Source organism: Antechinus flavipes, chromosome 4 (assembly GCF_016432865.1).
Source record: "Antechinus flavipes isolate AdamAnt ecotype Samford, QLD, Australia chromosome 4, AdamAnt_v2, whole genome shotgun sequence".
In the NCBI taxonomy this organism is placed as follows: domain Eukaryota; kingdom Metazoa; phylum Chordata; class Mammalia; order Dasyuromorphia; family Dasyuridae; genus Antechinus; species Antechinus flavipes.
The window spans coordinates 337,956,532-337,981,478 of record NC_067401.1 but is presented as its reverse complement, the minus strand read 5'-3'; the positions used below and the strand labels follow the sequence as shown (position 1 = coordinate 337,981,478).

Sequence of the window (24,947 nt, the reverse complement as noted above, 5' to 3'; positions counted from 1 at the left end):
ACGCTCGCGACAGGTAAGTAAACTGCGGTCCTCGCCGCCAGCCCCACCCCCTTGCGGACTTCTACGCTCCACCCTGGGGAGCTAGACCAGACGCGCGCACGCCCCACTCGTCCTCGCTCCCGGGGCGGGCCCTTTTCCCCACGCATGCGCGGATGTCACCTGGGCCGTCGGGGCCACCGCCGGAAGTGACCCTGGCGGGTTTGACTTCAAATTCTCAGTGAGGAGGTGCGGCGGCGCCGGAGGGGTGGCGGTTGGGCGGGGAAGTTTTGGGTAGGGTCTCCAGAGCCTCTCTTCTTTGCTGCTGGGGGTGGATCGAGGGGCTCGTCCCGCCCCCAGCCCCCCAGCCGCGGTGGGCGGTTTCTTCCCTCGAACCCCCGTCGCCGCGGCGGACTTAGGTGAGCTTTTCTCCTCTTCCTCTCCACTCCCAACCCCCATATGAAAGCCATGGGTAATAAGGCGAAGAGGGAACGGGGAGTCCGGTGGTCCCGCCCCGCATTCCGTGGTGATCAGTTTTCTTCGGGTCTGCGCCCCAGTCCCCCAGTCCCCGGCGTGCTGCTCGACACACCTGCTCCTCCGAGCTTATCTCTTCACCCTCTTCAACGGGGCCTGGGGCCGATACAGGGGCAGATCTTAACCCTACCCCCTGCCTCGTGTGACCCAAGAAATCCCGAAGCCGGGCTAGCAGCCTCGGTATTTGAACCCCCTCCCCCACATTCTTTATTCATAAAGACTTTCTTATTCCCATCCCCACCCCCACTCCCATTACCTCCTTGTATTCAGAACCAGTGTGTTTCTCTTTATTTTTGCTTTTAGGTTGATTTGTCATCTTGATGTAATTATCATTTTAGTTTTTCCGTAGCACTGTCAGATTCTAACTGCCCCCTCTCCCCTCCATCCCTTTTTTTTAAAAAGTAGTTAGATCGCTTTTGGGGGGAAGTTTCTTATTGAAGATTGTTTTTTCCTAATGTTATTCCCTGCTTAATTATGGCAGAGTTACGGTAGGGGAATGTAATTTTCCTTAACTAGAAATGTTTTATGGTTTCATGCCAGCACTTTGTTAAAAACAAATCATGTTTTCTGTTTAAATTGTGAACTGCCTGGTTTATAAGCAGCCTACTCCCAGTAGTGCTTTGATAGCCTAGTCATCATTTTTAAAACAGTTCAGCTTTTAGACTTGCGTCTTTCTTTGTGAAAAAACATTCCTAAGTGTTTTAGAATGTGTGTAAAGATCTTTGCTTCTTAGTCACAATGATAGAACACTTAAGATTTCTGATGTGATTTATCTACTGTTCATACAGGCTGAAAAGTTCTCAGTGTATAATGTGGAATATAATCTACAACTTTTCCATGGCAGGATGAAAATTATTTTGGAAGTTAACAGTATTTAAAGATGGTTCCTTGAATTAGATTTAAAAAAAAAAAAAGAATAATTTGTATAATGGCCATTCTTGTATAAAGAAATGATAGCAACCCTTTCGGGAAATATTGATAATTCTACATTATTCCATATTTCTGCTTTATATCATATGTTAAAACTTTAAAAGACAATATTGATTATTTTCCCACCAGTCATATAATATACTAAAGAAATTTAATATGAAGTACATTATTGAATTTTCAGTTTTTCCAGTATAGGGCTAAATATTTTCCTTTTATAAAATATTTTATTTTAACTTTTAACTATATTGTCTGTTTCACGAAGATACTATTTTTTACCAGAAGTCAAAGTATGTTGCTTACTGATAAAATTCTAAGTACATGTAGTCATCATTGTGCTTGTTTGATAGCTAACTTAAATGTGGCTTTTTAGCTATATTGTTTTTGTTGATTTGTGGAAGCCCATTAATTTCTTTATTCTTCTTTTCCCACTTTTGTCTGGGATAATTGAGCTTTATATCTTATCACTAAATTAGTATGCATATGATTTTTCTTTTACAAAAATTTTATTACAGTGAAGTTATATTTATTAACAATGATAAATCCCCACCTTTAAAATGTTTAATTTTTTAAATGTTTTCTGAACATGAATTACTCTAAAGTATTCTTGTACCACAAAACTAACTTTTCTCAAGCTTTAAAATGAGAAAAAAAAATCTACCTTGTTCTAAATGGTTATGGATCATTCATTAGTGATTATTCAACATTACCCGTGACTAATTTATAATACCTGCATAGTATAATTACAAACCGTGCATGTTAGCTCAAAATTATTTATCAGTATGATACTTTGCTCTTTTTTGAAGTGTGATTTACTGAATTTTATTGCCTTTTTAAAACACTTTTTGATTTGACGTGTAGTTTATCTTTTTTATGTATTTGAGTAAACAAGCTTTGCAGAAAGGAACAGAAAATTTTCCATTTATTTTGTCCATATTTTAACAATGATTCCATACTTGGATGCTCCAAAAGCTTAGCACTTCAAATAAATACATTTAGAGGAATTTTTTTTAAAGAGCTTTGAGAAAAGGAGATAAAAAGGCCAAAGATACAGTTTTTTAAAAAATTTATTGCCATTTCCCCATCTGTTTGAAGAAGACTCCCCCCCTTTCATATTATTTCCTAATTGTATGAAAAACTGTACTTAGACTCACTACATGGATGTCATCACATTTCATTTAAAAATCTGATCTTGCTGCTTATTTTATTAGCATCTTAATTAATTTTAATGAGTTTAGTCATCAGTTAAGTCATTAATCCTTTACTAGGCGAGTAAACAAAGGGTGACTCTTATGGATAGAGTAAGTGGAAAAGCTTGTTCTGAAATAATGTAGGTGCATCCTGTGATAATTTTGAAAAGTAGTATGTGAAGTTAATATTCTTTGAAAAATTTTGAACAAATGAAATTTTAGAGGAATTTTATTTAAATTATTTAAAAATTGTTTTTTGTTTGATTGCATTTCATGTTAAATTAACATCTGATCAAAAATTATAGTCAAAATTAGGTGTATTCCTTAGTGGAAATTTAGGGAGAGTGTTCAGGATTAGTAGAATTATACTGTATTTAAATTGGGGAGAAAGATGTGTTTAGGATTACAAAACTATCTAAAAGTAAAGAAAATGTTCTCTTAGTGCTTGAAGGTATAGGGTGATTGTGCCATATAATCAATTAGCTGTTTTTTTAGAAGACTGGATCTTGAATTAGATTTTTTTTAAACAATAAAACAAGTATACAAGACAGTTATACAACAATTTATTGCCCCTAAGAAATACCTAACCAGAAGATGAAATTTACTATAAACTGTACCTTTTAAAGCAGAGGTGGCAGAAACTCCCCCTCGCCTTAAGCCCCTTATTCCCTTTTCTCTTCACAAAGAGATAAAAATGTTTACTTGTTTGTGTATACAACATGCATCCCTAATTTTATTGTAAGTCTCAAGCCCCTTTGGATCATAGTTTTAGAGATAAAACCTTGGAAGTGGCTAGTCTGCCATTATCTATCCCTGATTTATATGTGAGAAAATCAAGGCCCAAAGAGGTAAAGCAACCTGCTAAAGGTCATGCAGATAAAATAAAAGACAGTATTTGAATAGAATTTTCTAACTTTCTTCACTGTACTACATCACCTCTGATTGTGGCATAGTGTTTTTTGCAATCAAGTAGCTAATCAAAAAGTTATTAAGTATTTATTCTACTTGATTTTGTATATATAGTAGTAGCTCAAAAAATATTGATTATCATGGTTAATAATCTGGGGGGTTACATAACATGGGAACTAGCAATACTAACTGCACTTATTGAGATTTAGAATTAGAATGAATCTTAGAAGCTATTATCTAATCCAATTCCTTCATTTTATTGGCCTGAGAGATAAAACTCCAAATCATGTAAATTATTAGTATTTGATCCAGGATTTAAACTCAAGTCTTCTCACTTCCAATTTAATGCTCTTTTCTACTATGCCTATTATGCCACTTTTCATGACATGATATTTCTCAAAATGCCTTCATTGGTTGTTTTTTTTTTTAATGATTAGCCAAAAAAACTTTCTTATTTGTGTTAGAAAGTTTAATGTCTGATGTTTTGTCTTGTTTAGTATATTAATAAAGATTAAGGTGAATCTGTTTTGATCATTGCATTTTTAATTAATTCTAGATCACAAAAGACATTGTTTTACTTATGCTTTCAAAGAATATACACTGAATGATACACTGCCTAAGCTTGTAGGAAAAATACCTTACCAACTGCCAAAAACTCTTTTGTTCTTTTGATTCCCATTACAAATAAAATTGAAGGGTGGTAGCGAGCTAAATTAGTGGAGGAGTCAAAAAACGTACATTACTTCCATATTCCTCTAAGACTTCCCTTCCCCTGTATCCTACGTCTTTCAAACAGGTTTAGAAAATGTATTAGACTTATTCTTGATCAGGAAATCCAAGGGAAAAAAAGTGAAAATGAGTCATTTTTTTCCAGCCCACACATTGGGGAACAGGGTCTGGTGAGGAGCATGCTGATGGGAGCATTTCATTGGGAAAGAAGCAAGAAGAGGTCCCACATCCATCATAGAGGTGCCTAAACTTGTTCTGGAAAAGGTACCAATTGGCAGCTCTGTCACTATCCAGTTCTGAGTCCAGATCCAGGGCAGACTGAGGAGGGGACCTGTGCTGAGAAATGGTATTCTAAGGTGAGGATTGGTCAGGGGTTCTTTAGCTGGTTACCAAACAAGGAGCAAATTTAGAAGCCAGCAGCATCTGTGTGGCTTGGGGTCTTAGTTTCAGCCTCTGAACCAGACTGAAACTTACAGACGAATAATCAAGGCAGCAGTTTCAGACTAAAAAGGAGCCGGCTGTTCTGTTCTGAACCAGCAGAGCTGTCCTTCTGGCTGATAGCTTAGGTCTGCAGCAGCTATTGAAGTTCCAAAGGAGGCAAATCCACAGGTAGCTCAGATCAAAAGCCAATTCAGAAACTTTTGCAGAGTTCAAATCAAGAGGGCAATGATCAGATTTTGCCTTAATTCATATCATTTTGGGAGCACTGAAGATTTCATCTTGATTGTCTCTGAAATCCTAAAATAACACAACAAACAATACCTCTAAGAAAGGAACAGAAGGACCAGTTTAGACATTTCAATCAGGAGTGTACAAAACCTAACATAAAGCTCAAAATCAAGAAGTAGCTTAGAAGAGTATGCAATAAAAAAGGAATCCCACCATAAGACTTAGTGTCTTGACTGGGAAGGTCAAGATAAAAATCTGGTCAAAGAGAATGATTCCATAACTCAAGCAAAGCTTCAAAGTAAAACGAAAATTGGACATAAATTTAGCCAAAATTTCTGAAAGATAGAACAAGGGCTTAAAAATAACTTTTAAAAATGTAATTAAGGCACTTAGGGAAAAAAATAGAAAATAAATTACAACTATGGAAGAAAGAATTAATAACTTGATAGAAAAGATGGAAAGCCTGACCCTAACAATAAATTCCCTGAAAATCAGAATGAATGGAATAAAAACTAAAGCTAAAGACTCCTTGAGATAACAAAAAATGCTAAAACAAAGTGAAAAGATTTTAAAAAGGAAGAAATTGTTATTTCATAGCAAAAACATCTAATCTATAAAACAAAGTGAGATAATTTAATAAGAATAATTGCAATAAAGAATGCAATGATCAACTGTGATAGGCTTGGTTCTTCTCTGTAGTTCAGTGATCCAGAGCAATTCCAATAGACTTTGGACAGAAAATGCCATCTGTAACTAGATAAAAGAACTAAGCAGACTGAATGGAAATCAACACATACCATGTTCATTTCTTTTTTTTTTTTTTTTTTTTTTTTTTTGATGCTGTTGAACACTTTTTCCTCTTGTATATCCTTTCCTTTCTGGTTATTTGTGACTGTTCTCTCCATGTTCTCCTGCCTTCTGAGTATTCCATCTCTTTGGCCAGCTCATCCATAATCATACCTTTTAACTGTGCTTATGCACCAAAGTTCATTCCTTGCTTCCTCTTCTTCCTCAGCTGTTTTCTTGTTAATCCCATTAGTTCTCTTTGGCCTAACTATTAATGTCTCTACAAAAGACTCCTATATGTGTCTATTCATCCCTAGTGTTTACCTTAACTCTAGTTCCAGAACACTTGATTCCTTATTGGCTATTTCAGATTGGAAACCTGTCAAACTAAACTTAATAACTTTTCCCCTAAATGCTTCCTTCTTCAGAATTTACATATTTCTTTTGAAGATAATAATATCCTTTCACAGTCTCTGGAGTTTGTTAACTTTTTCTTTATCCTAGGATCCTCACTCCTTCTCAGTTCACATATCCAGTCAATTGTCAGTTTTGTAAGACCAGGGTAAATCATTTAACTTTTATCTTCCACAATTTCATCTGTAAAATGGGGATAATACAAGTTCTTTTCTCTCAGGATTGTTGTGAGGATCAAATGAAATATTTGTAAAATACTAAGCACAGTGCCTATATGTAATAGATTCTATATAAATGCTTATTCCCTTTCTTTTTCTCTATCCCCACATCCAGCTGCTTTGTGCCATAATTTTAACTATCTCATATTTCTATATTTATTCAGAGTATATTTATATGGTACTTGTCTTCCCCACACAGTATCTATCATATATTAGAGCCTTAATAAATGTTTATTGACTTACTAAATGATGAATAGGCTCTGCAACTATGATTTTGCTGATAAAGAATCAACAACTCATTCATAACTTAGAGCTTTAGAGAGTTTCATGGCATGGGAAATAAAAGGATGACTGTTACCTGTAGTTGTGTAACTGAAGTGTTTGAGGCAGGATTTTGAGTATTTGGAGTATTACCAATTTAAGTTGCTAGCTACTTTTAAATTGTTTAATTTTTAAAAAATTAAATTTGTTTTAAATTTGAACTTAAACAAGAATGAGCATTTCTATACATTATAAAACATGAAATCCTTTTAAAAGTATAATTATTCCTTTCACATCATGGAAAGTTAGGGGTGCTGTACTCCCACAGTCTGGAAAATCTGCTTTAAATGTTTTGGCCCTCTCCATAATGGAGAAGTGTGAATTTTTTCTTTCTCTTTTATGGGGTGATTACAGTACCTTATTATAAGATTTCGGTTAAGTATTTGGTCATAGTCTCTGTGTTGTTGTCTGTTAGCCTTTTTATGTTGTCTGTGACTTTCTCAGAACTCCCCCAAAATTCCCATTTAATTTTTTATACCAGCCCCCAATATATCAAAACCACAATGGGAAAGATGCTTATCTATGTGGAAAGGATAACTATATAATAAATTTAATATGTAATTTTCAAATCTGTGTTATTCCTTCTAGCTTTCTGTTCTGTCTTTCTCCTAAACTCTTCCCTCTCCCCTCTCTTCCCCCCCCATTTAGAATCCTTTCTTGTACCTCTCTCCTACAATTAGAAAAGCAGAAGAAAACAAAATTTATATAATAAATATGCATAATGAAGGAAAACAAATTTCCACTTTGTTTTTTTTGTTATAAAGATAAAATCTGATTATATTAATATTAATATTAACTAATATTATAAAGATAAAATAAAATTATTTAAAAATAAAATCAGTGTAGTCTTTTAATATACCCTGTAGCGTACATCTGATCCTCTCAAAAAGTATTTATATATATGTAAATTTAAATATATGTTATATTATTTAATATATATTATACATTTATTTTTATTATATTATATATTTAATATATATTATAATATATAGCATATTTAATATAAATTTAGTTATATATAAAGGTCCTGAAATGTAACATAATATGACATTTTGCTTTTCTTTATTCTGTACATTCTATATCTCAGAGAACTTGATAATTTTATAATAAAATGGAAGCTAATTGTAAAAAAGTTAAATAGTTAAACAGGAAATTTATGATAGGGTCTTTGAAAGAAAAAACTTCCACCTTTGATTTGTTTAAAAACTCTTTCATAGTCATTCATAATAGTAAAATTGTAACTTACTGAAAGACATGATTTGAATTTATTTCTGTTTTCATATTTAGATCTCTGTCTTTTTTTAATAGCTTTTTATTTACGAGATATTTGCATGGGTAATTTTTCAGCATTGACCCTTGCAAAACCTTGTATTCCAACTTTTCTCTTCTTCCCCTAGATAGCAGTTAGACCAATACATGTTAAATATGTTAAAATATATGTTAAATACAATATATATATACATATCTATACAGTTATTTTGTTGCGCAAGAAAAATCGGACTTAGAAATAAGATAAAAATAACCTGACAAGGAAATAAAAAATACAAGTGGACAAAAACAGAGGAAGTGGAAATGCTATGTTGTGGTTCATATTCATTTCCCATAGTTCTTTCACTGGGTGTAGTTCTCTTCATTATTAAACAAATGGAACTGATTGGGCTCATCTCATTGTTGAAGAGAGTCAGATGTCTTTTTTTAAAAAGCCTGTTTTATTTATTCTCAAATTCCCAAATAAAATTTGCTGAAATAAATGGTCCTACTTTATATATAGTCCTACTTTAGATTGTCAATGAGATGATTTATACTCAATCACTATTTTTCTATGTCAAATACAAATTTATAACTTTGAGTCTTCTCAATCTATATTTGTAAGTTAGTGTTTCTCATATCCACTGTCTATATTTTTCTTTGATTGTTATTATAACCCAGTAGAAATCAGCTGAGATCCCTTTTTTGCCCTTAAACATTTCCTTTTCTAACTTTGCTGTTTCCATTAAAGGCATTACCATCTTCCAGTTATCCCAGATCACAACCTTGCATTTCTCTAGTCAGAAATATTAGAATAGCTTTTGATTAATTCTAGGTTCACAAATCCTATTAAATATATAACTTTGAATAATATCTTTTCAAAATCTTAAAATTCATCCACAGTTTTTTTCCTTCATTATAATAATAATATAGTCTGAAATGAGTTTTCCTGAAATTCTGGGCCTTAGATAATGTTCCCTTTTGTCTCTGTGCTGCAGTCCTTTTTGGGATACTTACTGTTAATAGAAATGGAACATGAAAAATATTTCTTTTTTTTTTTTCAGCTTGCATTTGAGCATGAGTCTTCTTATGATTAGTGAAAATGTAAAATTGGCTCGTGAATATGCTTTGCTGGGAAACTATGACTCTGCGATGGTTTATTATCAGGGAGTACTTGATCAAATGAACAAATATCTGTACTCAGTCAAAGATACATATCTTCAGCAAAAATGGCAACAGGTGAGAATCATATCTCAAATTTCTCCCTTCTCCATCCTACACATGTAGTCAAAGTGTTTTTTCTACAGCACATATCTGACATATTTTAGTAAACTACAGTGACTCACTTGCCTGTAGATGTATAAACTCTTCTATTTGGCATTTAAAGGCCTTCACAATCTGGCTCCAAACTACTTTTCTCAACTTATACCTTATTTTTCTTCATTCTAAAGTCCAGCCAAACTGGTTGTCTTGCTGTTCCTTATATACAGCTTTTCTTCTTCCTTTTCTGAGCCTTTTCACTGACTTTCTTCTTAGTCTTCTATTTGGGAATGTACTTTTTTACCTCTGACTTTAGAATTTCTAGTTTTCTTCAAAATTCAGTTCAGGCACCACTTTTTACATGAAATTTTTCCTGATTTCCTCACCACACTACCCAAGATCTCTTCTCCCTAAAAATTGTCATCTCATTGTTTATGCTCATATATACATGGTTTCTCATTGTAGAATGCAAACTTCTCAGGGAAAGGGATTGTTTTATTTCTGTCTTTATATAGCTATGCCTAGTAAAGTACCTAGAACTTAGTGGGTACTTAATAAATCCTTATTAATTGGTTGATATGTACTTTTACTTTAATGGTTTAATTACTCAGAATAGAAAACTTGAGAATTTTAAAGATTCAGAGTTATATATAGATGAAGCATGGTTATGTGAGTTTTGGCATTTAAATAGAAATGCTATCTATGGTAAAAATCCCATTATAAATCTCACTAAGATTTATCTCAACTACACTTTGATAAAGAATAGTTTACTCTGTATCATTTTGATAATCTAATTATAAAACAACATTGTTTTACAAAATACATTGGCAACGAATCTAGCCTTTTCTTTAGAACCAAATTTGATACAGAATTAGGGCATTTTTGGAAAACCTTTTGAAACTTTATCATCACTCATTAGATAATCTTGTAGAGTGACAAATATCAAGGATGATGTCATTACAGGGCTCAATTATGTAGTAATAGTGAAGAAATTACAAAGATCTTTATAAATAATTTATTTCATCTTTTGTATTTCACCAGGATAGCCATATGATCTATTTCTTTGGTATTGAGTGTTGGTTTATTATTTCTTACTAAGAAGAAAAAAATATCAATCTCATATTTATTTGTTTGTTTAATCTTAGCATCTTCCTTCCAGGTCCTTGTCTTTTGGTCTTCAGCAGTTCTGTTTCATAAGGAATCTTAAATTTTTATCTTCTTCCAGGCATCATTTCAGACCTTTATCTCTTCCTGTTTGTGATAATGTTTATATATACTAACTCAGTTTTAACAATAGCAAGAAAATTTTGAACCCATTTCTAGTATCTTTCATACTTACCTGCTGTCATTAAATGAAGCTTCTCTTACTGAAGTATAGGAAAAGGGTTGGATTTTTTTGGTCATGTTGTTTTTTTTGCTGAGGAATAAATTGTGAAACCTTCATTTAGTTAATTTGTTGTTTTGATGTATAATCTTCTATTCATAACTTTTAGTTCTGCCGGTTGTAGATTTTGTCAGAACCACTTCTTTTCCACATCCCTCCTTATGGCATATATGGAACTATTACAAAGGGAATATTAAGAAAATATAAAATTATATTTACTTAATAGTCTTTTGTTTTTCCAATTACATGTAAAAATAGTTTTCAGCATTCATTTTTATAAGATTTTGAGTTCCAAATTTTTTTTTCCCTGTCTCTTACCTCCCCCCTTCCTAAGACAGAAAACAATCTTATATATGTTTTACATGTACAATTATTTTAAGCATATTTTTTAAAGAATATATTTGAGTTATTTTTGCTTTGTTAAGTAGCTTTATTTTTATTATAAGATTCTTGACTTAGAATCAGCAGTCTATAATCTAATTCAAGAAAAAAGCATGAAACCATTCTGCTGATATGCTACAATTACTGTTGTGGATGGATATATATAACATGAAATTTTTAAAGTTTCATTGAACAGTTTCATCTAGTTAACAATTGTTCTCTGAGTGCATATTTGTAACTTTTATGATACTGATTTTGTTATGTCATTTGAATTAAAATAAAAATGTGCTAGATGATGCAGTAGATAGAGTGCTGGCACTAGAGGAGGATCTGAGTTCAAATGTGCTCTCAGACACTTAACACTTCCTAGCTATGTGACCCTGGACAAGTCACTTAACCCCGATTGCCTCAGTTTAAAAAAAAAAAAAGTTTTAAATTTAAAGTTGTTTTTCCTTTGTAAACAGGTTTGGCAAGAGATAAGCGTGGAAGCTAAACATGTTAAGGATATCATGAAAACACTAGAAAGCTTTAAATTAGATAGCACTCCTTTGAAAGCTGCTCATCAGGAACTTCCGGCCTCAGAGGGAGAAGTTTGGTCCTTGCCAGTCCCTGTTGAACGAAGGTAATTGGGAATCTTTTAAGGGATATATTAGGAATAAATGAATACCGAGTTTAACTTGGTGCCTAAAGTGTCTCTTGACTTCTCAAAAAATATCAGGAATAAAGGTTTTGTTAAATTTATCTACTTTAAAATAATTCTCTAATCACAATTCATGAAATATCTAGTAATGTTGCTTTCTTAGCTTTCTTAGCTTTCTTTACTGCATTCTTGATAACTTTTGATGCTTTATAAAAATTTTGCCCTATGGCTTCTGACTGTATCTCATCTTTAAAAGAGAAGTAAGTCTTAGTCTAACACTGTCATACAAGAGAATGTATCTGACATAGTATAGATGTTTAATAAATGCTTATTGATTTATTGATTGAACAGAGATGAATCCCTTCATTGCTATAATTTTTTCATTTCACCTTTCTTTCCTGATTCTGAACTCCTAGTTTTTCACCAGCCATCTTAATTCCATTTTGTTTCTTAAACATATAGATTCCTTTCTCCTCTTAAGACATCTCTCAAGACATCTTTGATAATGTTGCTCCTTCCTTGATTTATATATATAACTTGTTTTTCCATTAGAGGTTCTTAACCTATTAGATTGTATGTTCTTTTTGAGCAGGAGCTGTTTTTAACTTTTTTTTTTTTGTCTTCAGCACTTAGTGCTTGACATATATAATAAGCACTTACAGTAAATACTTGTTGATAAGAATTTTCTAATAATTAGTGTTATCTATTATCCAAATAACTTGTCCTTGGGGGAAAGAGAGCACACTCCCCTATACTAGTGTTAAATCAGAAAGAAATCTGCTTTCTGGTAATCTTTTGAAAGATATTCCTCATTGATTATGTGTTTTTAGGTTCTTTTTGATTCTAAAATTCAGTAATGTTCATTCCTGAATAATGCAGGTAACCTAATATTACTTACACTTGTTTGTTTTTTCAGTTATTTGTCATTGTCTTCTCCATAGTCAATCATTTATTAATGTTTTATTCACAATATCTTTAAGTTAAATTAAATTTTGTAAAGTACTTTACAAATTAAATTCAATATGACTGAACTTTTATTATTATATTAAATACCTCTACTGGAATGTGTTTTTTCATTCCTAGATTAATACTGTAAAGTCTACAACACTGGGGTCATTTATTGTTTCTTTCCATTTTCATTCATCTATTTCTTCTTCCTGCTCTTTAACCTAGTTTCCCTTAAGATCTAATTCCTAATCTTCTAGCTCTTCTTACTTTATGCTTGCTTTTTTCAGAGAGCTTTAAAATTTTATATTGCAAAAACAACTTAACTTCAGCCTTGTTATCACTTAAATTCCATTTACCCAAAGAACATTTTTGTTTTACTATCTTTTTATCACTTCAATCTCAAAAATTTTTATATGGTCCTTTATCTTTTTATTTTGCCCTTTTTTTGTCTAGTTGATAAGCTTAGATATTTTGCCTTAGTTTAGTTATTTTTGAGACTCCCCTATCCAGTTGTAAATCAGTGACTCACTTCACAATATTGTTTGAATTGATCCCCTTCCAAATTAACTGTTTTTTTGTAATTGATGCTTTAAAAAAAATTAACACTGGTTATTTTTTTATGTAGTTCTGTCCTTCATTGAATCCTTCAAGTAATGAAGAAAAACAGTTAAGCACAACTGATTGACAAAGCAACTTATTATAGCATTCCTTATTTGTAGTTTCCTGTTGTTCTCTTGAGATGACGAATTCTCCAGAACCAAGATTTTTCATTGCAATTGAGTTGAGCTGCTTTTTTGTTTTAATCACTTTATTTTTTCTTCTTTGACTTTAAAATGATCACCTTTCCATTTTCCCCACTTTCTGTTTAGTTTTCTTTTGTGTATTTTACCGTTAGATTATAACCTCTTTGAGAGTAGGGACTGTCTTTTTATTTATTTATTTTTTAAGATTTATATCCCTAGGACTTAGCAGAATACCTGGCACATAATAGATATTTAATAAATGTTTATTGACTTCCATTTTGTTGTTAGCACTTTAGGTCAGTTCCCTATTAAATTTATGCCTAAATTGCTGTAAAAGCTATTTAACTGATATTCCTGCCTTTATTTTCTCCCTCCTTAATTGATCATGTACATATTGCCACCAAATTAATCTCCACTTCATATTTTCCTGATTAAGCTCTACTATGGAATTTGTTGTCAAAATTTCCAATTTAGCATTGAAAGTCTTCCATCACTAACCCCTATCTTACTTATCTAACATTACATTTTCTTTGTACTGCTATCTAATATGAATCCTTTATTTCAGTTAGGAAGTTTTCTTGTTATCACTCCTGCTAGATTTGGAACTAGGAGACCTGGATTTGAATACTGGGTCTGATATCTATTAACTCTTTGACCATAGACATGTAATTTAACTTCTTCTGGCTTCACTTTTTAAAATCCGTGTAATGGGAATTAATAATACTTATAGGTCCTTGCTATGTTGACAGATATGTGTATATAAAGCTTTGTGTAAATTTCAGATCACCATTAGTATTGATTTTTCTTATTGGCTGTTTTGCTTTTACTCTTTTTTTTTGCAATCCAGCTCTTGTAGTTCCTTTTTAACTTAGTTCAGATCTTTCATAAAGCTACTTCTAACTATCTAAGCCCACAAGGATCTTGGTCTTTGAATTGCTGTTATACTTCATTTGGGTGTCATAGTTGCTAGCACTAGATTATATACAGTATTGCCATCCAGTTTTATATTTATGTATTTTTCTTTTATATTTTAATTAAATTATGAATTCATTTAAGTTAAATTGAAAACAAAGATTTTGGATTTTTTGCATTCTCTGTTTTTAGCATAATATTAAGAATAACAATAATAGGTTAATAAATATTGATATGTCCATATAATTTCACAAAGATCCTTTTCCATAGTTACTGCTTTTGATACTACTTTTCTTCTTACTTTGAATTAGCCTTTACACCAATCTTAGATTACAATATCAAGATCTCCTATTTGTTCCTTCTTACCTCATGTCTTTGATAGCCTTTTTTTTTTAATCCTTGCTTTCTTCAATCAAAATAACTTGTTCTCTGCCACCATGCTCACCTATTTGTATAATATGATCTGTTTTCACTAATCAGACCATCACCAGGACCCAGAAAACGTCAGTCTCCTCAGTATAGTGACTCTAGATTCCATGGTAACCGTCCAAGTGCAGCAGTCAAAGTTCCTCATCGTCCATCATCACAAAATCCTAATAATGACAAAGGAAAAGCAGTCCGTTGTCGAGAAAAGAAAGATCAACAGAATAAAGGAAGAGAAGAAAAGGTAAAAATTATTTTTTTCCCTCAAGAAAACATAAAATTTTAAATTGCACATTTAGATAGTAAAAGTTTGAGATGTTGTCTAGTTGTGCCCCCCAACAATTTATTTTTCAAAGTAAGCTACAGTACAAATTTAAGATAACCTCAAGCCTACTATGCATAGCCCAAGATTATTAGTTTTTCTGTAAATCATTCAACAAATACTTAGTTCCCACTATTTCTAGAAGAGAAACACATGAAGGGAAACTTAGTATACTGGAAATACATTTTTTTTAAACACACATACCTGTCTAACTTCTAGAATCACACATGAAATCAGCAGCTGCAAGAGGCCTTAATAATTTGCTAATCCAGTTCAATATCTTTATAGCCAAGGTACCCAAGGCCCCAAGAGGTTTAAGTTACAAGCCCAAAGTTAGAAAATTACCCAAGTCACACAGTGTAGAGCCTAAATAGGACTTCATTTAATTTTCTTAGTTCATTCCTCCTTTTTCTCTATTTTGCTGACTCCAATACTTTATATTCCATATCCACTATATTTATATGTGTATATGTATCCACATATAGGCATATATACACTCTATACACATACAAAATGAGAATTGACACTTTGAATACAAGTCAACTGCCAAAGGTTGGCAGGCCAAAAAAAAATACTAATATAAGGATGATGAGTTTTTGAAAATCATTGTAGAATGTCCTGTTTTCCATATATTTCAAGTAATAGAGGTGGTATATAGAAACTGAAGTTGTGAGAGACGAGATGAAAAGTTATTGCTGAAGTTGCTTGTGTTTTTTTGTTTTTTTTTTACTGGGAGCTCCTCTATATTGATGTAAATCACAAGTTCAGGCCAAACAAACATGCAAGGAAGCATTGCTTATGATTTTTCATGTGAGTTTCCATTTGGTGCAGTTCCCACTGCATTTTTTAAAATTCCCTTATTTAATTGCTAATAAAGGAATATGAGTTTGGAAGAGTAGGATAAAATAGTATAAGTTGGAACACATTGATGAAGCAGCTCTAAATAAGAAATGAATTAGCACTTAAACCATACACTAATACCACTTTTTTTTTCTATTTTAAAATATAGCCCTTTATTATTTAGCTTTTTAAATGAAATATATATTTTACAAATGGATACTAAGTAGAATTTTTGTCTTACAGATAAGAAGTTCTATTCATGTAGTTGTAGAAACAAATTTTTTTCTAATAGAGGAAAGGTGTTTCTTCACAGAAGCCCACAGAATTAAAATTGTAGTCCTGTTTATAGATGAATACATTTAATTTCCTAGACTGTTTGTTACATAATAATTCTCTTCAGCCTCTGAATTTCTGAGAGAGGGGATTGAATGAGACATTTTGAATAAGAACCAAAGAGAAAGAGTATGTTTTTTCCCTAGATCACACAAGCAACAAATAATAGATTGATCCAGATATAGGCCATATGGTATTCCCTCAAATAATTAACATTTCTTTTTCAATGTAAACCTAGAATTTTTCTTTCAAAGAGATATGATTTTTGGAATGCAAAATGTTGACCATAGATATTTTGACACCCCTATCACCTATTAAACCAAGGTATCTAGGTTCTTTATGTACTCATTCAAAATTAATGATGGTTTTTGGCCTTCATTGACTTAGGGTCATTATCTGCCTATTTCACTTGACCTTTTTTAGGGATATTATCCTTATCTCCATTCTTCCCATTGAATAGCGTTTCTGACCTTAGCCATTACTCTCAGTATCAGTAGCTATTTCTAGATTTAATATATAAGATCATCTTATTTTTCAAATTTTAAGCCAGTTGTTTGACATTAAAAGTGACTAATAGAAAATATATTGGATGCATTTCATCTTTTTAAAAAGTGATAACAGAGAGGGAACTTTGCTGTAAATAAGCATCTGAATATTTTTTATTCAAATTACTTTTTTTATTATATCATGTAAAAGACTGCTAAGTGATGTGAGTTACAGAAAAGTATAAGAAGTGGTTTCTGCCTTGTTTATTATCCAGCTGAAAAAAAGATAACACATCTGTGAGATACAGAGTAGAAAGTCTTTTGCATTGGAAATATTTCTTCTAGTACTGACTGTATACAAGATTGGACAGAAATTATAAAGGAATAAGACATAATGTGATTTTGTATTTTTGTATTTTCAGAATCCTTTTTAAGCTCTTCCATGGCCTGAGCCCAATTCGAGGCTTTGGATGTAGGAGTTTTAACTTTATCTTTTTCTGAATGTATGTTTTGAACCTCCTTATCATCATACTAACTTTCAGTGATCAGAAACTTTCTGCTGTCTGCTCATTTTCCTAGTCTATTATTCACCTTTTCACTTTTTGTTGAGGTAGGGCTCTGTTTCCAGAGTGGAGGGTACTCTGTTGCAAGGTTTACAAATTTGTCATTACACACATTAATATGTTGTATTTATGTACAATTCTATTTTTTAATCTTTTAATTGTTTTTAACCTTTTTTTTTTGCTTATCTTTAATGTTGTCATATTCTTTTAATGTGAAAATCAAAACTGAATGTAAAACTCAGGAGATACTGAGTATGGCAGAAGGATGTTTCGTAGTCTTTATAGTTTTACTAATCTTAGTAACATGTTAGCATTTTAAATAACAGCTTTATGTTTATAACATAAATTTTGTAGCTGACTCACTTATAGTGAATGTAATTTCCATTAAGTCAATATTGTTGTAGATTTAATTCTTGGAAAATTTTTCTTGTGTGTGTGTATGTGTGTGTGTGTGTGTGTGTGTGTAGAACAAATCACCTGCTGCAATTACCGAACCAGAGACAAATAAATTTGATGGCACAGGATACGATAAAGACTTAGTAGAAGCTTTGGAAAGAGATATAATTTCTCAGAATCCAAATATTCGATGGTAAGTTACAAACTTGCAACACAATGAAGATGTAGAAAAACATTACTGAGACTTGTTAGCTTAACATTTTTGAAGTTAAAATGGAGTGGTGGATAATTTGTTAAAAGATAATCATGATAATACCTGATAAGTATTAGTACACTGAAAATTTCAGAGGTTCTTCATATCTCATTTGAGATATGCTCCCCAATGAGGTGGTGCTCTGATCCTTATTTTACTGGATCTTAGACAAGTTCAGTGATTTTGCTTAGTGTTCCACAGTTAGTTAGTGTCTGAGGTGGGATTCAGTCTTTAGTCTTCACAACCAGCCTGTCTGAGAGATTGTATTGGGATCAATACACTGACATTGCAACACATTTGAAAAAGTAAATTGGATTTAAAAAAAAAAAGTAAATTGGATAGTAGTTCTTTTGCGTTTTGTCTGAGACATCTACTTATTTAAAACTTCTATTTATTTGACCTTTGCTTCTAGAAGGGATAGATTTGACGCATGTTTCTAGTATCACTTATAGAGAAAGAACATAACTAATTCTTGTGGATCTTTTGATTTTTTTGTCTCCAACAGTACCCTAATGGAAGTTAAAAGTTTTTATATTGTCTGTTGTTCTTTCGTGACCGTCTTTTTAGATTGAGTGTGGAACTTCAGTATCTCAACCTGTGTTATGCTTATTTTATATAGCATGTGATGTTACTAGAATCAGTTCTTTAGGAATTTAGCTTATATGATGTTATGATTATGTAAGTCAAGAAATGCTTATTCTTTGTGCAAGGTAGTGGCAGTGCTTCCAAGTATGTAATTAGACTCGGTCCTTTTTAATTAAATATGATGGCATTTCCTTGTTTTATGAATCAAGAAATAAATTTGAGTTCTTTATTAGAGACTTCACTATTGTCTATAACACAAAAACATGAATTTGGCATATATATATATATCCACAGAAATAGACTTCTGATTATGAAATTTTAAATATTTTAAGGAACTGCTGATTTTCTCTTTTCTTTTAGGGATGACATAGCTGACTTAGTGGAAGCTAAAAAATTACTCAAGGAAGCAGTGGTTTTACCTATGTGGATGCCAGAATTCTTTAAAGGAATTAGGAGACCATGGAAAGTAAGTCTTCCCCTTCCCTCTTCTCCTCCCCCAAGTATTATGCATCATCAAAGTAGTTATGGCCTATGTTCTAATATAGATCAAGGTTTGTTTATTTTTTTAATTAAAAAAAATTTATAAAAAGTTTTATGCTGATGAGTCAAATGGCCTTGCAAATTATAGACTCCAAAAACAAGTACAAAATGTGATGTTTAGGTAATTTCTAGATTAGTTCTGTGTTGAATGAGTTTGAATATAACATGAAGCATATCAGAAATAATATGCAGGTAATTATCAATTAAGTACATGAAGATTTTTTATTACAGAATCTAAAATAACTGGTTTTGATTTTAAGGCAGTTCATATAAAAATATGAATAAAAATGATGGTGTGATTGTTGAGTTTCACGCAAATTGAATATCAGAATTATTTCAAGAAATCCAAAAGACTAATAATATGGTTCCAAACATAAGTTAAAAAGTAATGTGGGGCATGTGCAAAATGTTTGTGGCATCCCTCTTTGTAGTGGCAAGAAACTGGAAACTGAGTGGATGCCTATCAGTTGGAGAATGGCTGAATAAATTATGGTATATGAATGTTATGGAATATTATTGTTTTGTAAAAATGACCAGCAGGATGGTTTCAGAGAGGTCTGGAGAGACTTACATGAACTGGTGCTAAGTGAAATGAACAGAACAAGACTATATGATCAGTTCTGATGGACGTGGCTCTCTTCAACAATGAGATGATTCAAACCAGTTCCAGTTAGTCAGTGATGAAGAGAGCCATCTACACCCAGAGAGAGGACTGTGGGAGCTGAGTGTGGATCACAGCATGGCATTCTCACTCTTTCTGTTTTTGTTTGTTTGCATTTTGTTTTCCTTCTCAGCTTTTCTTTTTCTTCTTGATCTGATTTTTCTTGTGTAGCAAGGTAATTGTATAAATATGTATATATATATGTGTATGTATGTATGTGTATATATATATTGAGTTTAACATGTATTTTAACATATTTAACATGTATTGGACTGTCTGCCAGCTAGGGGAGTAGGGTGGGGGGAAGGAGGGGAAAATTTGCAAAAAAAGGTTTTGCAAGAATCAATGTTGGAAAAAATACCCATGCATATTTTTTGTAAATAAAAATCTTTAATTAAAAAAAAAAAGTAATGTGGGGACAGCTAGGTGGCACATTGGATAGAGCACCAGCCCTGAAGTTAGGAGGACCTAAGTTCAAATCTGGCCTCACACACATAACATGTATTAGCTGTGTGACCCTGGGCAAGTCACTTAACCCCAATTGCCTCAGCAAAAAGAAAAAAGAAAAGAAAAAGTAATGTGGAATAGGATCTTAAGGGGGAAGGAGAAGAAAATAATAAGCCTTTATATAGTACTTGTTATGTGCTAGATAATGTGCTAGGCACTTTTTACAAATTTTATCTCATTTGATCCTTAATTCAGGGCCTCAAAAAATATAGGTCTTCTGGGCTAGAGGAGTTGGCTATCTACTTTTCAGATAACTGAGTTTGTCTGAGCATGTGTGTTAATTGTTAAATGTTATGTAGCTATAATGTGTCCTCTTTAAAATTTGTCTTTCTTGGTCAAGGGACAAATATGGAAATAGAAACATGTTCCATAAAACTGATGAAATAGCCCCTTTGCCTTTTTAATCATTTTAGTATAAGTATGAATTGTTTTGGAGTTGGCAGAAATGAATGTATTAAACAGAACCAATCACAATTGTATAGATTCATGTTAATTCTTTACTTATATTACTATATTTCCAACAGGGGGTATTGATGGTTGGTCCACCTGGCACTGGAAAGACTCTGCTTGCTAAAGCAGTAGCTACTGAATGCAAAACCACATTTTTCAATGTTTCTTCATCAACCCTTACCTCCAAGTACAGAGGAGAGTCTGAGAAGCTTGTTCGTCTCTTGTTTGAAATGGTAAATGTTTGAGAGAGCCCAATGATTCCATACCAATTTTTTGCCCTGTGTTTTTTTCCTGTACTTCTTTTAGGGATTATAAAGTGAATTGTAACTGTCCATTGTATTCAGTACTGAGGAAAACCTAGAATGACTAGCTGGTATAGCATTTGCCTAAAGTCCAATGATGTAAACAGTTGAAAATTGTCAACCAAGGCTTGTTTTTGTAACATAATTCCTCACTTGTTCCCTGCCCTACCTGCATGATTGTAGTGTGTGATTTGATTTGTGTGTGTGTGATTTGAAATTGGAATTTGAAGTATTTCCTGGTCTGCCTTTTGAACAAATGTGTAATTTCAATGATTCCAAATCTCAAGAACATAATTACAGTCATTCTAGTTGGTGAAAATCTTGAACATTGAGGAGATTAAATTATTTCACTTTTTTATTAACTGGACATGTTAATCAAATACTTTGTGTTTAATGACCCGATTACTGGCTTAAGTTGTTTGCCCTTTATTACTGGGATTTTATTTTTCATTCTTCTACCCTTTAAAAATCTGAGTAAGGAAAAAAACCATAATTCCTCAAATTCTGACATAGTATTTTGAACATAAATTTCATTATTTATCTGTATTGGAAATGGCACACCAATCCTGTATTTTTGCCAAGAAAACGCTAAAAGGAGTCATGAAGAATCAGACATAACTGAAAAACAAACAACAATGAAAAACCCCAATATTGTCTTTGCCTTAGGAAGTAATGTAGCTGTTTTTAAGGTACTATATTGCATATGTGATCATGATTATTTGGGCATGTTAGTGGATTTAGCTTGTCTAATTAGGGAGAATAATTATAATTTGCTATCTTGTTAGATATTACTTTTCTTTTGAAATATGGTATAAAGTTTATGGCATACAGTTTATGAGATTTGACCTTTCCAGGGAAGGGGGAGGGTCCGAATATAAGCCCAGTGATTTAGCAACTTGAGATAGGAAAATGATTAGAACCAGTAATTGAAATATATATATATATAAAATATTAAAGTAATCATTCAGATGTTTATTAGGTATCGAAGAGGTGCTGGGACAGTACCAGGTGGTAAAAATACAAAGATAAAAAGCATTAAATCTTTGCCTATGGATTCTAGTTTGTGTCTATCAACTTGGGATTGCTGGTGAAGTGGAGGGGGTCTAGAATCACACTCAGAGAGACTTTTGAGTTAGGAAGAGACAAATTTGGTTGAGGGAACAAGGCCATACCTTAAACAATGTGTAAATCTTACATGCTGAGCAACGGGGAGACCAATACAGATTGCCGATATAATTTAACCAACCAACTAATTTTAAAAATCTCCCATGTTTTTACTCAGCCTGTCATTTATGCCTAGAATTCCTTCTCTCTCACTTTTGCCTCTTAGAAACCTTAGCTTCCTTTCTCCTTAAGAGCTGTCCTTTCTGACTCACCCCTCTTCTCTCCCTTCTTTTTTTGGTTGCTTTCTCTCTCTTCAAATTGTATTTACTTTTTTACATACTGTATTCACCTAGCAAAATAAAAGTTCCTTTAGAGCAAGGACTATTTCTTATTTTGTTTTTTATTCTCAGTGCCTTGGACAATGTAGGTGTTTAATAAAAACACTTTTGGAATTGAGGGAGACAATAAAAGTTTCTTTTCTGGGAAAATACTGAATAATATCATAGTCTTTAAATCTCAAGTAGTGTTCAAGTCTAGTCGAGTATAGAGAGGACATTTTGTGTTATGGTAGAAGGGATTACTTTTTAACCCTTGTGAAATATTTGGTAAGAAAAGCATCAAATTTGAACACCATAAACCTTGAAGATTAAGAATTATTAGATAGTATCCCTAAATCAATAAACAATTTATTAGATACCCACTTTATGGCAGACACTTTGTCTTAATTAACAGAGAGAGAGAGAGAGAAAATGTGTGTGTGTGTGTGTGTGTGTGTGTGTGTGTGTGTGTGTGTGTGTGTTTAAAATGAATACCAGGTAGTTTTTAAAGAGAGGAATTAATAGTTATAGCAGTCAAAAACAATTTCTTGTGTAAGGTAATACTTAATTGATCTTGAAGGAGACTAAGGATTGGATTCCCAGAGGATGTGCTCATTTGAAGTCTGAAACCTAGGAGACAGACAGTAAGAGGTAATGAAACCCAAAGGTGATAGTTATATTAAGTAGAGAAAAGAGAACATGTAAAAATTATTGTAGAGGTAAAAATGACAAGATCTGACAATTGATTGGATAAGGGTGAATGTGGAGTCAAATTACATTCTAATAAGCTATGAAGCTTTCTTATAGTATATTCAAATCATATTCTAAGTTTCTAAAATTTACCCCCCACTAAAATGTGCCAGGTAATATATATCTATTATAATTACCTTTTAGACCTGACTTCCTTTCTAGAAAGGAGGATGGTTAAATAAATTGCCTTTTACTTTAAAGTAACCATAACATACATAATTTAAATATTAATTCATCCCTTTATAATCCCAGTTATTATTCAGACTTAAACCTAATAATTGATGAGTATTTTAAAAAATTTTAAGCCTATTTAAAAAATAATAGTTGTAGTCTGCAAAGTTTTTCATGATTTGATTGATAGAAATTACTGTATTCTATGTTTTTTATCTTAACATTTTTTTCTTAAAAGTTGAGTGGTAATATATAACCTTGTTGAACTTTACTAATTAGGTTTTGTTAACTATCTAGCCTAAAACATTACTTTAATGATTAATATTATTTATTAAAATATTTTGGGGACATGATCAGTTTGCAGAATGGAATATGTTTAAAGTGCCCCTAGAAATTATGTGTATTTTATTAAATATTTGTTTTATCTACCCTTTCCATTGCCTTCACATATAAGAGGAAAATCTATTTCTTTCATTAAATTAAAAAAGAATGGTAGTTTCATTATTTTATTCTTTATGTTCCTTGGAGAAAGTTTCTTAACAACAAAATTAATCTATCATACGACTCATTCTAACTAGGTAGTTAATGGAATGGAATGGAATGGAAGCAATGGAAAAAATGTAGGATTTAGTTTCAGAGGGCTTAAATTCATATGTTGGCTTTGTTACTATCTTTGTGACTGTGGAAAAATGATTTAACCTCTCTAGATATCATTTTCCTTAACTATAAAATACAGAAATTGGAGAAGATGACATCTAATCTGTAATCCTATGACTTTTCTAGAATATATGTATATAAATATTACAACTGTGTTTAATTGTTCTTCTTTTGCCCCTTTTTTGGCATTGCAATCTGTGATACATTTGTATATGCGCCTTAAAATAAATAAATGAATGAATGAATGAATATAGCTAGCTTAAATACCTTTCAGTAGAAGTGATCTGTAATATTAGTCTTGTACATGTAAAATTAGAATTTATGAATATGATGTGTAGAGACTTTATTATTTAACTTTTCTTACTTTTTCTTGAAGATGTAATGTAGTATAGTGTGGATAAAAAACTGGCCTCAAAATTGGGGAAGATCTGAATTCTGATACATACACTAACTACCTGTGGGGTCTAATCACTTAATCTCCTTAATGCCTTACAATACTCTTAAGACCAGAAATTGCATTTGCATTAGTAAAGGGAATTTTTTTTGGTAAAAAGTCCTTATAACCAATGAAATTTACATATCTAGATGAAAAAAATTTTTCTAATGGAAAGAAAGGTACTTGGCTCTTCTGTAATTTGTCACCTATTTGCTGATTTGTTTTATCTTAATCTGGTATCATGTTTTCTGTTTTTCTTTAGGCTCGATTTTATTCTCCAACAACAATATTTATTGATGAAATAGATTCTATTTGTAGTCGCAGAGGAACTTCTGAGGAACATGAAGCAAGTCGAAGGGTAAAAGCAGAACTACTTGTTCAGATGGACGGTAAATCAATTTACTTTGGGAGGAGTAGAGATAAGCATCTGAAACATTCCCTATACTTAATTCCCGCCTGTTTCTTGTGCTAGATGCAGTACTAGAAAATAGTAGATGTTGGTTGAATTGAATAGAATAATCTTGAATTTTAGTTAATTCATGCAATATTAACTATATCTTACAGATGATCAAACTGATGTTAAATGAAATTCATTAGAAAATAAAATTTTCACTATATCATGTTTCTCAGTGCTAATAGGATTAATATAGTAGTGAGGTTTTT

The 24,947-nt window shown here is 32.2% G+C and overlaps 1 protein-coding gene across 1 annotated transcript in view; it reads left to right on the top strand.

Moving 5' to 3' along the window:
- The first annotated feature begins 233 nt into the window (after window positions 1-233).
- The window catches only part of KATNA1 (katanin catalytic subunit A1), a 29,873-nt gene continuing 5,159 nt past the window's right edge, over window positions 234-24,947 (top strand). Inside the window, 8 exon segments of the mRNA XM_051997923.1 lie at window positions 234-395; window positions 8,986-9,160; window positions 11,411-11,568; window positions 14,670-14,856; window positions 17,623-17,744; window positions 18,750-18,855; window positions 20,622-20,780; window positions 24,547-24,673. Coding sequence (XP_051853883.1) covers window positions 8,999-9,160; window positions 11,411-11,568; window positions 14,670-14,856; window positions 17,623-17,744; window positions 18,750-18,855; window positions 20,622-20,780; window positions 24,547-24,673 — 1,021 coding nt within the window. The 5' untranslated portion in view covers window positions 234-395; window positions 8,986-8,998.